At 36.6% G+C, this 13,455-nt stretch overlaps 2 protein-coding genes across 2 annotated transcripts; both read left to right on the forward strand.

The window, feature by feature from the left end:
- The first annotated feature begins 221 nt into the window (after window positions 1–221).
- actr1b (actin related protein 1B) lies at window positions 222–7,103 on the forward strand. The gene is made up of 11 exons (XM_084103884.1): window positions 222–439; window positions 1,550–1,614; window positions 2,079–2,154; window positions 2,823–2,948; window positions 3,366–3,490; window positions 3,576–3,792; window positions 3,925–4,017; window positions 4,328–4,502; window positions 4,587–4,648; window positions 4,731–4,771; window positions 5,521–7,103. Exons 1-11 carry the CDS (start codon window positions 392–394, stop codon window positions 5,621–5,623), a joined length of 1,131 nt encoding a protein of 376 aa, XP_083960010.1. The 5' UTR covers window positions 222–391; the 3' UTR covers window positions 5,624–7,103.
- Window positions 7,104–7,606: 503 nt separating this feature from the next.
- Window positions 7,607–12,084, forward strand: kctd9b (potassium channel tetramerization domain containing 9b). Its single transcript, XM_084104030.1, has 12 exons — window positions 7,607–7,775; window positions 7,878–7,999; window positions 8,084–8,127; window positions 8,212–8,311; window positions 9,104–9,159; window positions 9,275–9,403; window positions 9,699–9,766; window positions 9,844–9,939; window positions 10,024–10,173; window positions 11,071–11,176; window positions 11,262–11,395; window positions 11,476–12,084. Exons 1-12 carry the CDS (start codon window positions 7,659–7,661, stop codon window positions 11,590–11,592), a joined length of 1,239 nt encoding a protein of 412 aa, XP_083960156.1. The 5' UTR covers window positions 7,607–7,658; the 3' UTR covers window positions 11,593–12,084.
- The last annotated feature ends 1,371 nt before the right edge of the window (window positions 12,085–13,455 follow it).

The raw sequence follows: 13,455 nt of genomic DNA on the forward strand, positions 1-13,455 counted from the left end.
AGTCGTTTGCTCTCCATTATTTTGCCCCTAAAAAAACAAGAAATTAAATAACATATATTTCCAATTACATATGAGCATAACATATAAATACATTTATAAAATAACACACTTATATATAATATATTTTGTTATTTTTGTGTAAGTCTAGGAGGTTGTCAAACTGCGCCTTCGAACCAAATGACTATTGGCTAAATGAGCTGTCAGTCATCTCCTAGTCCCGTGCGTTTGATTGGCTCCCTCCACAGTGAGGTTCGGTTGACGCATCACCGCTCAGCCTGTGGTTTTACTGCCAAGCAGCGACGGTTATTTTTTATTTACATGAACAGAAAATCATAAACGTTGCTTCTTGCGAACGAATTGACCGAAAAACGCACACAAGCGCAGGCTGAACATGGAGTCGTATGATATTATAGCCAACCAGCCGGTTGTGATTGATAATGTGAGTATGATGTCAGCAGCCCTCCACACCCAGTCTGTGCTAAGAGGCTAAAGCTAATGCCATTGTGCCAAACCCTGCGCTAGCCGGCCAATGCTAAATTAGATTTTTTGGATTTTATTTACTGTGCACAGTCTTATGCACGTCTAAACACTTCATCATGTAAAGCATAACAGTGTGTATCTGTTTTAAATGCGTTATCCTGAGGCATTCGCTGCTCAGTATGATGTGTCGGTATAAAGCTGATTTGCTACTCATTTCACTGGTTCTTTGAATTAATCACTCAAATGTCAAATAAATGATTCCACGTTGTTCATATTAATGAGATATCGCAAGATGCATGGTTGTCAAAGAGAATCTATCAGATAAAAACCTGTATTTTAGTTAGAGTTGTTATTGTTGCCAAGATGGCTGTCTGTGACCCCGCCTTGTATTTACAGCCACATTTCATAGTTTGAAATAATTTATATAAATTACTAAATTGATTTTAACACAAGCCAGAAGAGTGGAGCAATAGATGGAGAACTATTAAGCTTCCACCTTTAATCAGATTTAAGGTGGGAGCTCTGTAACCTCAAAGCCTGAATGAATGTCACAGGTTGCTAGAATTATGAAAACTTAGTAAATGTCAGTGATATTTAAGGGAACATTGGGATGTTTTCTCACAGTGTCTCTCTACTGTAGTCTGTCACCGTTGAGTTTCTTGTTGCTCCCTCCAGCTCTGTCTCATGACTCAAGATCAAACAAGGAGGGTTCAGAACATTAGATTAATCTTTTTACAACACATTCACTGTGTGAGCTTTTATAGTTCATACAGTTTTCTGTTACACTTTTTCTTTTTTTACAGTGTCCGTGTTACAGTGTAATTATGCATTTAAGAACTGTGTAATAATAATTAACTGCATGTACTTAGTTAGGATTGGGGTTTGGTTTAGGGTTAGTTGTGAGTAATTATGCATCATTTATAGTTGTTACAGTAACTACATGTAACAAGGACACTGTAAAATAAAGTGTTACCCAGTTTACCTATAGTTATACAGTTTACTCCCTGTAAAATTAGTGTTCATATTGGAGTTTAATTTTCTTTCTTTTTTTCTCTTACTTCTCTTACAGGGTTCTGGAGTTATTAAGGCTGGCTTTGCTGGAGATCAGATCCCTAAATACTGTTTCCCAAATTAGTGAGTACCCATTTGATTGGTATTACTACATTGAAAAAACCTTCAAAGTTTTAGGCTCAGAAGTTTTTTTAAAGAAATAATTTTATTCAGCAAGGTTGTGTTAAATCGATCAAAAGTGACAGTAAAGATATTTGTTATGTTATAAAAGATTTATATTTTAAATAAATGGCATTCTTTTGAACTTTTTACTCATCTTCTGAAGGATCATGTGACACTGAAGACTGGAGTAATGATGCTGAAAATTCAGTTTTGCATCACAGGAATAAATGACATTTTAAAATATATTAAAATAGCAAACAGTTATTTTAAATTGTAATAATTATTTCACAATATTACTATTTTTATTGTATTTTTGATCAAATAAATGCAGCCTTGGTCAGCATAAGAGGCTTCTTTCAAAAACATTAAAACAAAATGCACACACACATTGAGGTGTTATATTAACCAGAACGGTTTATTTCTAGTGTGGGGCGACCCAAGCATGTTCGGGTGATGGCCGGTGCCCTTGAGGGTGATCTGTTTATTGGACCCAAAGCTGAGGTAAAACTTTATTTAAAGTACATGTCTCTGGTTTTATCTTGACATTCACAATGCATTTAACTTCTGTAATGTGCAACAGTATTTGGTAAATATTATTGGGTGGGTCTTGATTTAACCTGTGATGCTATTGGTTAATAATATTTTGTGCATGTCATCAGAAGAGAAAAGTTAAAGGCACACTATGCAAGATTTGTACCTTAATATAACAGCTTCGAAGTCATTTCGATGGTATACGAACTCGTAGTAGGGCGAATCATCCCGACAGCAACGCAGGAGGGGACGCCGCTGGCAAAACCAGCAATGCAGGTTTGAGAGGTGGCGCCCCGCCAAATCTCGCGAGAATCACGACTTGCTTTACGGCACAATGTCACACACATCAACAACATATGAAGCAGCCTCTATGGAAGACACTAGCACGCATTTCAGACGTGAATCATGGCAGAGTCGACGAAGAAAGCACGGTCGGAAGAGTGCAGAGACGGCTCTGCGCGTGTGGTAGTACTCCACAGCGACTCTAGGGGTCGCTGTTTGACAAAAACGGAAACTGCATAGTGTGCCTTTAATATAATGTGCAAATTAAAGGGGCAGTTTTGATTTCATGCTGTCTTTAAGTTGCGTTGTAATCATGTTAAATCATAATGAGTTCTTTATACCTGTGGCATATGCAGGAGCACAGGGGGCTGCTGTCCGTGCGCTATCCCATGGAACACGGCATCGTGAAAGACTGGAATGACATGGAGCGCATCTGGCAGTATGTGTACTCAAAGGAACAGCTGCAGACCTTCTCTGAGGAGGTGTGGATTGAATTTATTCTTCACCAGAATTATTTTAGTGTTATTTATAGTATTTGTTAATTCTTTGAAGTTTTTATTTTTATATTTGTGTTAGTTATCATTTAAATTTTAATAATTTTTGCAATGAGTATTTTTTCTTCTCATATTTATTAGTTTTTGTTTATTTTAAATATTTCTATTTGGTGTTAATTTATCTTTTTCAGTTTTAGTAACTTTAGTACTTCAACATAACTTATTTTTTAATAGCTTTTTTCCCTTCATTTAAGTTTTATAGCTAATATTTATATTTTATTGGATCTCCATTTTATTTTAATTATCAAAATAATTACCAAAATGTTATTGTCTTTTATAGTTTTAGTTAACAGCACTGTCTTGCGCTATATTGTTCAGACATTTATATATTTATGTGTCTTTCAGCATCCTGTACTGTTGACCGAAGCACCACTGAACCCCAGTAAAAACCGTGAACGGGCGGCAGAGGTTTTCTTCGAGACCTTCAACGTGCCGGCGCTGTTCATCTCCATGCAGGCGGTGCTCAGTTTGTGAGTTCAGAGCTTCCAATGTCCTTCTTCCTGATATCACGCCTCATACTTCCTCTCTCATGCACACTCGTTTCCTGCCTGACAGATATGCCACAGGCCGAACCACAGGTGTGGTCCTGGATGCTGGGGATGGTGTGACACACGCTGTCCCCATATACGAGGGATTCGCCATTCCACATTCCATCATGCGCGTGGACATCGCCGGACGTGACGTCTCCCGATACCTCCGCCTACTCCTGCGCAAGGAAGGCTACGATTTCCACACTTCTGCAGAGTTCGAGGTCGTTCGCACCATCAAGGAGGTACGAGACTCCACATCTGGATTTATATGACACTTTCTTTTGCGGTTCCTTTTTAAGGACAATTATAATCTAGATGTTAGATGTTTCACATTGAAGAAAATATGAAAAAATGCTGTTTTATTTGTTTTCCAGAGAGCCTGCTACCTTTCCCTCAACCCCCAGAAGGATGAAACTCTAGAAACTGAAAAAGCACAATACACTCTACCCGACGGAAGCACTCTAGATGTAAGAATGAATTTACCAGTAGATGTTAGTGTATGATAAGATGGTCATAAAATTAGGGATCATATATCCTAGTTTAATTGAAATTCAGTAATGGTTCAGTCCAGGTTCAAGTCAAAATTAAATTGCATTCATAACCTTCCATAATGTGTATTTTTTCTTCTTTGCAATAAAGTGCACTGATAACTTGTTCATGATGACACCAGAATTTTGTGTTAAGAAAGTAAATAGTGTTTATTTTTATTTCATATTGACTTTGACTAGTACTCATGTAAACCATTTGGTGTTACTCACAGCTGTTTGTCTCTCACAGATCGGCCCGGCGCGGTTCAGGGCTCCAGAGCTTCTCTTCAGGCCTGATCTGATTGGAGATGAGAGCGAGGGTATTCATGAAGTGCTGGCCTTCGCCATTCAGAAGTCAGACATGGATCTGCGACGCACCCTCTTCTCAAACATAGTGCTGTCTGGCGGCTCAACACTCCTCAAAGGTAAGGCAAACATATCAGTCAAGAACTTCTTTCAGTTCTCCAACCAGTGAGAAAACTGAAAGTCTGTCTTGTTGTTCCTCGCAGGTTTTGGAGACCGGTTGTTAAGCGAAGTGAAGAAACTCGCACCCAAAGATGTTAAAATTAAGGTGACCAGCACATCTAAGGAATTTTAGCTTGGCTTGAGAACTGTGTGTCACTAAATAATAATCTTTTTTTTTCTTGTTTCAGATATCTGCACCACAGGAGAGACTTTATTCAACATGGATAGGGTAAGAACATGTATACATGTTATATATATATATACATAATATATAATTTTTATAACATTAATATAATATTTATATATTAGTTTATATGTTACTGTTCAAAAGTTTGAGATCAGTAACAAAAAAAAAAAAAGAAATTAATAATTTTATTCAACATGGATGCATTAAATTGAGCAAAAGTGAAAGTCAAGAAATTTAGAATGTTACAAAAGATTTACATTTTTAAAAAATGCGGTTCTTTTGAACTTTGTTCATCATTGATAATAATCAGAAATGTTTCTTGAGCAGCAAATCAGAATATTAGAATGATTTCTGAAGGAAGACTGGAGTAATGATGCTGAAAATTTAGCTTTGCATCACAGGGATCAATTACATTTAAAAATATATTCAAATAGAAAATTGCAATATTACTGTTTTACTGTATTTTTGATCAAACAAATACAGCCTTGGTGAACAGAAGAGATTTCTGTTACACTTTATTTTAAGGTGTCATTGTTACAGTGTAATTATATATTTAAGTACTGAGTAATATTAAGCAACTTCATGTACTTTCTATAGGGTTAGGGTAGGATTATGATGTGGTTGAGGGTTAGTTGCATGTAATTATGCATAATTTAATGTTACTACTAAGTATATGTAACAAGGACACTGAGATTTCTTACCGACCCCAAACTTTTGAACAGTAGTTTATGTATTTTAAGTTAAGTTGTTTGGGTGTATTTTATGGTGTTTTTCCCTCATGCTTCGTATAGGGGATCTATCCTGGCTTCACTCGACACCTTTAAGAAGATGTGGGTCTCCAAGAAAGAATACGAGGAAGATCGCGCCCGTGCCATCCACCGGAAGACTTTTTAATGGGGTTTAGGCCACCAGCCTCCCTGATCTCTGCGGTTTCACACCCCTCTCCTCTCTCGCTTGGCCTCCCTCTGTTTCCCTCCCTACCCACCTACCCGCCGGGCCTCCCATCCGCAGCTAAGGCATGCCTTCCGTGTCCTCTGCCCAGCTCTCGTTCGGGACACCCTGCGAGCGGGACTGGGGCAGGAATGCGACCGGGCATCCCTTGCCCATTCTGCACCCATCAAACACCGAAAAAACCCCGGCTTTTCAGGGCATCAGTCAATACTGTTAACTATTGTTTCATTTAAAGCCAATGCTTCAATCCTGCGCTTAGATATTTATTACACTATTTACCCTGCCCTCTATGATATTGTCATATCTATTCTAATGAAACATGAAGGTGAATGTTTTACTCTGTTGTAAGAATTTCATTCCAGAACAGAAGAGGTTGAAGTTGTCAACATAGTATTTTTATTCTTATTCATTTGACTGTTTTGCGGCGTTAATGGCGAACGTATTCAGTAGAAAAGACATCGCTCACCACTACAACAATTCACTGTAATGGACACTACTGTGTTTCCTGTCTGTGTCCCTCCCGTCTCGAGGCTGAAACCACTCAAGGGAACTTAATAATGTATACTGAAATACAATGTACGCGGTAGGTTGCTAGGTTTATCGCTGCTTGAAATGTCAACAAGTGTTATTATTAGTATACAGCACATTTTAATGTGGAATCATCGGTTTATGAAAAGGGGCGGCTGTAAAGAACCATTTTGAGTTGTTTACTGTCTATAAATTTTGCTCTCAGAATTATGTTTTTCAGCTTTAAGTTGTAGACCATAATTGTCACCGCACAGAAATTGACTTGATGCGAGCATTAGCCCTTTGAGTTTTTTTTTTTTTTTCACTGAACATTTCCCATGATTCTCATATTGTTAACTCTGCGGACTGAAGCTTTAATGAAGTCGTCCAGTGAGTTTCATGTTGCCATAAGACTTTGTGGCACGATTTCGATGTAAATTCAGAGACTCCCCGAATTCCTGATTAGTGCATGAAAACAACAGGATGACAGAGAGTGTGTGTTATTTCAATGTAAATCTGATTGACGTGGATATAGAAGGCAGAGGGTGGCTGAATGGATTTAGAAGCTCTTCTGGCACTAGTATTTCTGTAGTGTTTGTTGCTGCTCTCTATTGGGATGATGGGTAGCAGGGTTGCGTTTAAGTCCAGTTTGTCCAACCTAGGATTCGCCTTACTCCGGTGTCGTCATTGGAAAGTTAGAGCATCTTGGTTGTTTTTCTTTTTAAAGATCTAGAAATATCATCATAAGCCTTGTGTACAGTGGGTTGCTATTCAAAACTGTTAAAAACATTAAAAAAACAACAAAAAGTAAATGACAAAAAGGACTGAAATGTACAAACCTGTTTCTTCAATTGTTGCTTTTTCTTTTAATTTTGTAAATTCAGTATGATAAATAAATTAATGATGTCTGGAATAAGCTTCTGTCTATTCTGTAAACAAAAACAGATGCTTGTCTGCTGGTGCATTATTGCTGATGTTGTTAACAGTGGTTTTCAAGACTGCTGAATTTTGTCACATTTAAGTGGTTTGACTTAGTATGCCATTTTTAATACACCCAAAACTCATTTTTCTTAGGGTCCCTAAATCAACTATTATATAACTTTTACTATAGCTATTAAAATTATATAATGACATTTTGGAGTTAGTTGCTGTTATTGATAGATATTGTGAAATACATTAGACTTTTATTTTTATAAAGGTGCAAGTATCATGTGATCAGGTCTTCATCATCGGTCTTGACAATATTTTTTCTTGAATAATCGCACGAGAGAAAGGTAAGTAGTCACTGAAATGTACATTTACAACGTTATTTAGACCCATCGTACCTGACCAATCAGAGACGATGTTCGCTCCTCTAACCCCGCCCACCGCTGGAACTGCCCTGCCCTGCTGCGCTCCGTTTTCAAAGTCTCTGATTGGCTGCAGTCATTACGGAAGTAAACAGTCTTCTGCAATAGTCGGAAATGCTTTGATGTTTTACAGTAACGTGGAGTTTAAACAATATAAACAAACACCTAAGAGTCACATTACACCCTCGGATATGAGAAGAGTCACGTTGTTTGTGAATGGAACCTCACACAATGGGAAGGTGTGTATGCTTTGTGATCTATTGTCCTTGTAATATAGAATTAAAGACACTGGTGAAAAAATAGCATGTTGTTGTTTCTCCATTCATGACTGCTTTTATCAGGTGGTGGCTGTTTATGGAACTCTAGCTGATCTACTGTCAGTTGCAAGCACAAAATTTGGAATAAAAGCTGCCAACATATACAATGGGAAAGGAGGTCTTATCGATGATATAGCCCTCATCAGGTTTGTACAATAACTACTTCTCTTATGTATATTTATATGCACATATCACAAACATAAAACATTTGGTGTTACATCTGTTAACAGAGATGATGATGTCTTGTATATATCGGATGGAGACTCTTTTGTCGGTGAGTTTGTAATTATAACATTGTTTTGGTCTTAGATCTGTTTTCAGTTGTCTTAATTCGTCTTCATTGAATCATGTCCCACAGATCCACCAAATAACCCAGGCAGTCCGCATGAGTTCCACTCCTGGGCGCACACAGATTGGATCACACTCAATGTGGGAGGCCGGAGGTTCACAACCACAAGGTGATGTCACTACACAAAACACATCATCACACTAATAATCTCATTAACTGTAATCCTAATCCATAATCTATTCTAAACCATCACAAGCAACCATCTCTTTTGCTTTGTTTTCATGACAATTTTAACAAATATTTAATTCTTGTTACAGTAATGTGAAATAAAATATATTATTTAAATAAAATATTTTTTTATTTAATAGCTATAAATAATATATAAATTAATATAAAGTTATATAAGTTAATATAAATAATGTTTATATTTCATTGTTTTGTTGTCATGTCTTTAACTATTCTGATTTAAATACAAAATAATTGTGTCTTTAACATTATTACACTGTTGAGGGTAACTACTTATAATCATTACTGAGGATGATGGAAATTATTAATAAAAGGAAAATGTCTGAATGCATTACAGTAATGAGAATTTTGGGGGGAAATGTGAGTGAAAATTGTTACAAAATTGTATTTCTTACAAATCATTCGGGAAATCATTCAGCAAACACGTTGATGGCCCAGAAATCCACATTATCCACTGAGCTCCATTGAAATCCCCATTGAAAGTTTGCAAATTACGTAATCCTACATGCAAATAATGATTTTACACCCACCCACACGCATATATATAGAATCTATATCTATATATAATTTATAATCATTATATATAATTTATAATCACCACATGACAAGGTCACCTATGCGATGCAGTCTTGACAATATTTTTTCTTAAATAATGACACTAGAGAAAGGTCTGTTTGATGAATTTAACACTTTAACACTTTCCTTTGGTTATTAGGAGCACTTTGGTCAAAGAACCGGAGAGCATGTTGGCTCACATGTTCAGAGACAAAGGTAAGAACTGATCTAATGTTGTTTTTTTGTCAAACGTTAAAAAATGTGTTCGTGCATGTGCTGTCTTACTGCATTTATTCATACTACAGTTTTTTTTTCTATTGTTCCCTGGCAGATGTTTGGGGAAACAAGCAGGATGAGCAAGGAGCGTATCTCATTGACCGGAGTCCAGATTACTTTGAGCCCATATTAAATTACCTGAGACACGGACAGCTCATTATCAATGACGGGATCAATCTGCTGGGTAAGAGGCTTGAAAATGAAAACGAAACAAATCCCACCCTTTTTATAGCGTTTTATTGGTTTTTCTGCTGTCCACTTATAATGTTAGTGAAGGTTTCTTGCACCAAACAACATCATTTAATTTTCCATGACCTTTACATCGCATCCGAAATCGAATACTTCCCTAATATATAGTAGTCGACAAATAGTAGGCGAGAAGTACCCGGATGATGTTCTAATATGTAAATGAGCTCTGTTATGATTGGCTAGCCTCTTTGCATGTTAATTGAGTACATATTGAACTCTATTTTGTACAGGTGTGCTTGAAGAAGCTCGCTTCTTTGGAATCGAACGTCTCGCTGAGCAGCTTGAAGGAGTTATTAAGGTAAAAAAAAGAAATGCACATAAAGTTAAGTTGACTTGAGCATGAATAACAACAATGGGTCTTTCCTCCTGCGTCAGAATTCCCAGCCTCCTGAAGACCACTCGCCCATCTCCCGCAAAGAGTTTGTGCGATTTCTGCTTGCCACTCCAACCAAATCAGAACTTCGATGCCAGGTAGCCACTGAATATTTGCACTGGTTTACATTTTTATTCTGTGCATTATTTCAATCTCTCAAATGCGTGAACTGTTTCTCCTAGGGCCTGAATTTCAGTGGGGCGGATCTCTCCCGTCTTGACCTACGTTACATCAACTTCAAGATGGCCAACCTCAGCCGCTGTAACCTCACACACGCCAACCTCTGCGGTACCAACCTGGAGAGGGCAGACCTCTCCAATGCCAATCTGGATGTAAGGATGTACCTGTCATTCACCCTAAAATCAAAAGAAGAAAAAAAAAACCATTTTGGATAATTTTTTGCATTATTTTAATGAGAATTTAGCAGAGTTTCATTACTGTAATAACTGAAATAAAAGTTTTTATTATTTAAATTAGATTTTTAAATAGCATTTAAAATGTTTTACACTACCATTCAAAAGTATGGGGGTCGGTAAGTTTTTTTTTTATCTTGATCAAAAATACATAAAAATATTAAAACTACCATTCTACTGTTTTCTATATGTTCTATACAGTTTAATATATTTTAAAACGTAATTTATTCCTGTGATTTTCAGCATCATTACTTCAGTCTTCAGTGTCACATGATCCTTCAGAAATCATTCTAATATGCTGATTTGCTGTTCAAGAAACATTTATGATTATTATCATGTTGAAAACAGTTGTGCTACTTTTTTGTGGAAACCATGATTAAAAAAATGTCAGGATTCTTTGATGAATAGAAAGAATTAAAAGTAACGTTTTTGTAACAATATGAAAAAAAAAACCTCTTGAAAAGTAGTGTATTTATCATGCTATTTGTTATGCTTTTAATTATGCTAACTTAAATAAATCTTAAATATTCAGTGCTGAGAGTCAAATCAAATGTATAAACCAATGATAATCATCACAGAGAATAATGGGAACTATTAACAATAAGAGAAAAAATTCCAAATGCATAACAGTAATGAGAATTTTGGATGAAAATGCACTTAATTTTCATGAAAACTTTTTTCAATAGTTAAAAATAGTATTTTTATTAATGCAAAATATTATTTATTTTGATTTATTTATGTATTTGTTATGTTTTTATGACATTCACCCACTCTCTCTGTGACACTGATTTGTTTTTTTCGCATTTGTTCTTCCAGGGGGCCAATTTACAGGGCGTGAAAATGCTTTGCACCAATGCAGAAGGGGCGTCTCTTAAAGGCTGTAATTTTGAAGATCCCGCCGGACTCAAAGCAAATCTAGAGGGTAAAATGAGCACTCTTGACTTGAACTGAACCGCTTCTCTTGGATCTCATATTCCCAGTTTGTAATGTCTGTCAATTCCTCACAGGTGCCAATCTAAAGGGGGTGGAAATGGAGGGCAGTCAAATGACGGGTATAAACCTCCGCGTGGCCACGCTGAAGAACGCCAAACTCAAGAACTGTAACTTGCGGGGCGCCACTTTGGCAGGAACCGACCTGGAGGTGACAAACCGTTCCGTTTCAGAATCATTCAGGAGTTTGGCATGTCTTGTGTTTTTCACTGTGATGTTTTCGTGAAACAGAACTGTGACCTGTCCGGCTGTGACCTCCAGGAGGCGAACCTGCGGGGCTCTAACGTGAAGGGGGCCATTTTTGAGGAGATGCTGACACCACTGCACATGTCCCAGAGTGTCAGATAGCCGCTTATGTTCGCCTCTTCACAGAGCAGCTTTAATTGAAAACCTACCTGCAAACCTAATGACTGTCATGTGACCTTACGCCTGTTGATATTATCTGTTCATCTGTTGCCTCAAGAACATTTATTTTGATGTATTGCTTTATTATGGATGGTGTTTGCTATATTTCTCAATGCACGTCATGTGACTTGCAATATTATGCATTACATTTGTGTAAAGCTTCTACATGTGTCACTGCTGGTCTGTGAACTGAACATCTGAAATTTGTGTTATTGCATTTAATTCAGATTTAGGAATGTGGCTTTTCTGTGAATGTGCAATTTTATACCTTTTCATACGTGCCAGTTTTGCACTGTTTTGCTCGTTTCACTGTTACATGGCTTTTTCTGGACTGTGTCTGCATGCAAAAAGGAAAACATCAGCCAGAAACCTGCTAGTTTGATGTCACCAGCCCTGTCAAGATCCAATAAAGTCAAACACTGGAGATTCAAAGAAGAGTTTGGCTTTTACATTTTTGCTAACCATAACCCTAAAAGACACTTTATTTATTCATGCAAGAGAAAAATTATTTTCATTATATTAGATTATTAGCAGATGCGGTCTAGATTGTTTTTTGCATTATTTTCATGACAATGAAGCACAGAAATTTCAGTCTCATTATATTAAATCTCTCAATATTATATCTATATTTTATTTTTAAAACAATATATAAAATATTTAAATATAATAGTATTTGTTGTCATGCCTTCATGCTGATTTAAAAAGAAATGTAATTACAAAATTCATTCACTATATTTCAGTTTCAAATCAAATTGATAACCTAATGATAATCATTAAAAATGGAAATCATTAAAAAAGGAAAATATCCAAACGATTTACCATAATGCGCTTAATTGTCATGAAAACTGTCACAAAATCTTTATTGTTAGAGTGATGGTTCACCCAAAAGTGAAAATTCTGTCATCACTTACTCACCCTCAAGTTGCTCCAAACCTGTATGAATTTCTTTCTTTTTTTGAACACAAAAGATATTTTGAAGAATGTTGGTAACCAGAGAGTTGATGATAGTCATTGACTTCCATTTTATTTTTTGCCCCCATACTATGGAAGTCAATGGGCACTGTTTGGTTAACCATATTCTTCAGAATGTCTTTTGTGTTCAACACAAGAAAGAAATTCATACAGGTTTGGAACAACTTGAGGGTGAGTAAATGATTATTATTGGCTGAACTATCCCTTTAATATACTTGTTTGACTTTTTTTTTGAGCCACGTTTTATAAATCATATTATTCAATTTGCTCTATAAATGATAAAGTCAAATGCTGAATATGAAATATAGCATAAGTTTACTTGCTTTAGTGCATAACCGATTCAGTAGTACAACAGAAATCATCATGATGCTTTCACAAATATCCTGGCAGAGCATTAAACGCCAGCAGGGGCAGCAAAGTCTCTACAAAACCCAGTTATTGATGGGACGTGTTGGTTGCCATCTACAGATTCTACACCTTCTGGGAAGAGTCTCAGCTCATCCATGACGGTCAGTAGCTCATCACAACAGATGAGTACTGTAGCAGACCGTGAAATCTGTTCACCAGGATGTCCTGCCAGAGTGATTGATTGGACCTGAGTGTGTGGAAAAAACATATACAGGAGCAGATGAGCACTGCTGCTAGCTAAGTCCCTGTTGTAACGAACGTCTGCCCAGCAGTTAGGTATAAATTATATTTACTCATGTACAAAACTGTGACAGGTGCCATTTTCTACAAATATTTCGTATTAATAATTTTAGAATTTTCGCAATAATTTAAATAGTTTCGGATGGACGAACCGAACCACATCGAGTTCCATATTAATGCGCCAAA

This window comes from Abramis brama, assembly GCF_963993115.1.
Source record: "Abramis brama genome assembly, chromosome: 25".
Lineage (NCBI taxonomy): Eukaryota > Metazoa > Chordata > Actinopteri > Cypriniformes > Leuciscidae > Abramis > Abramis brama.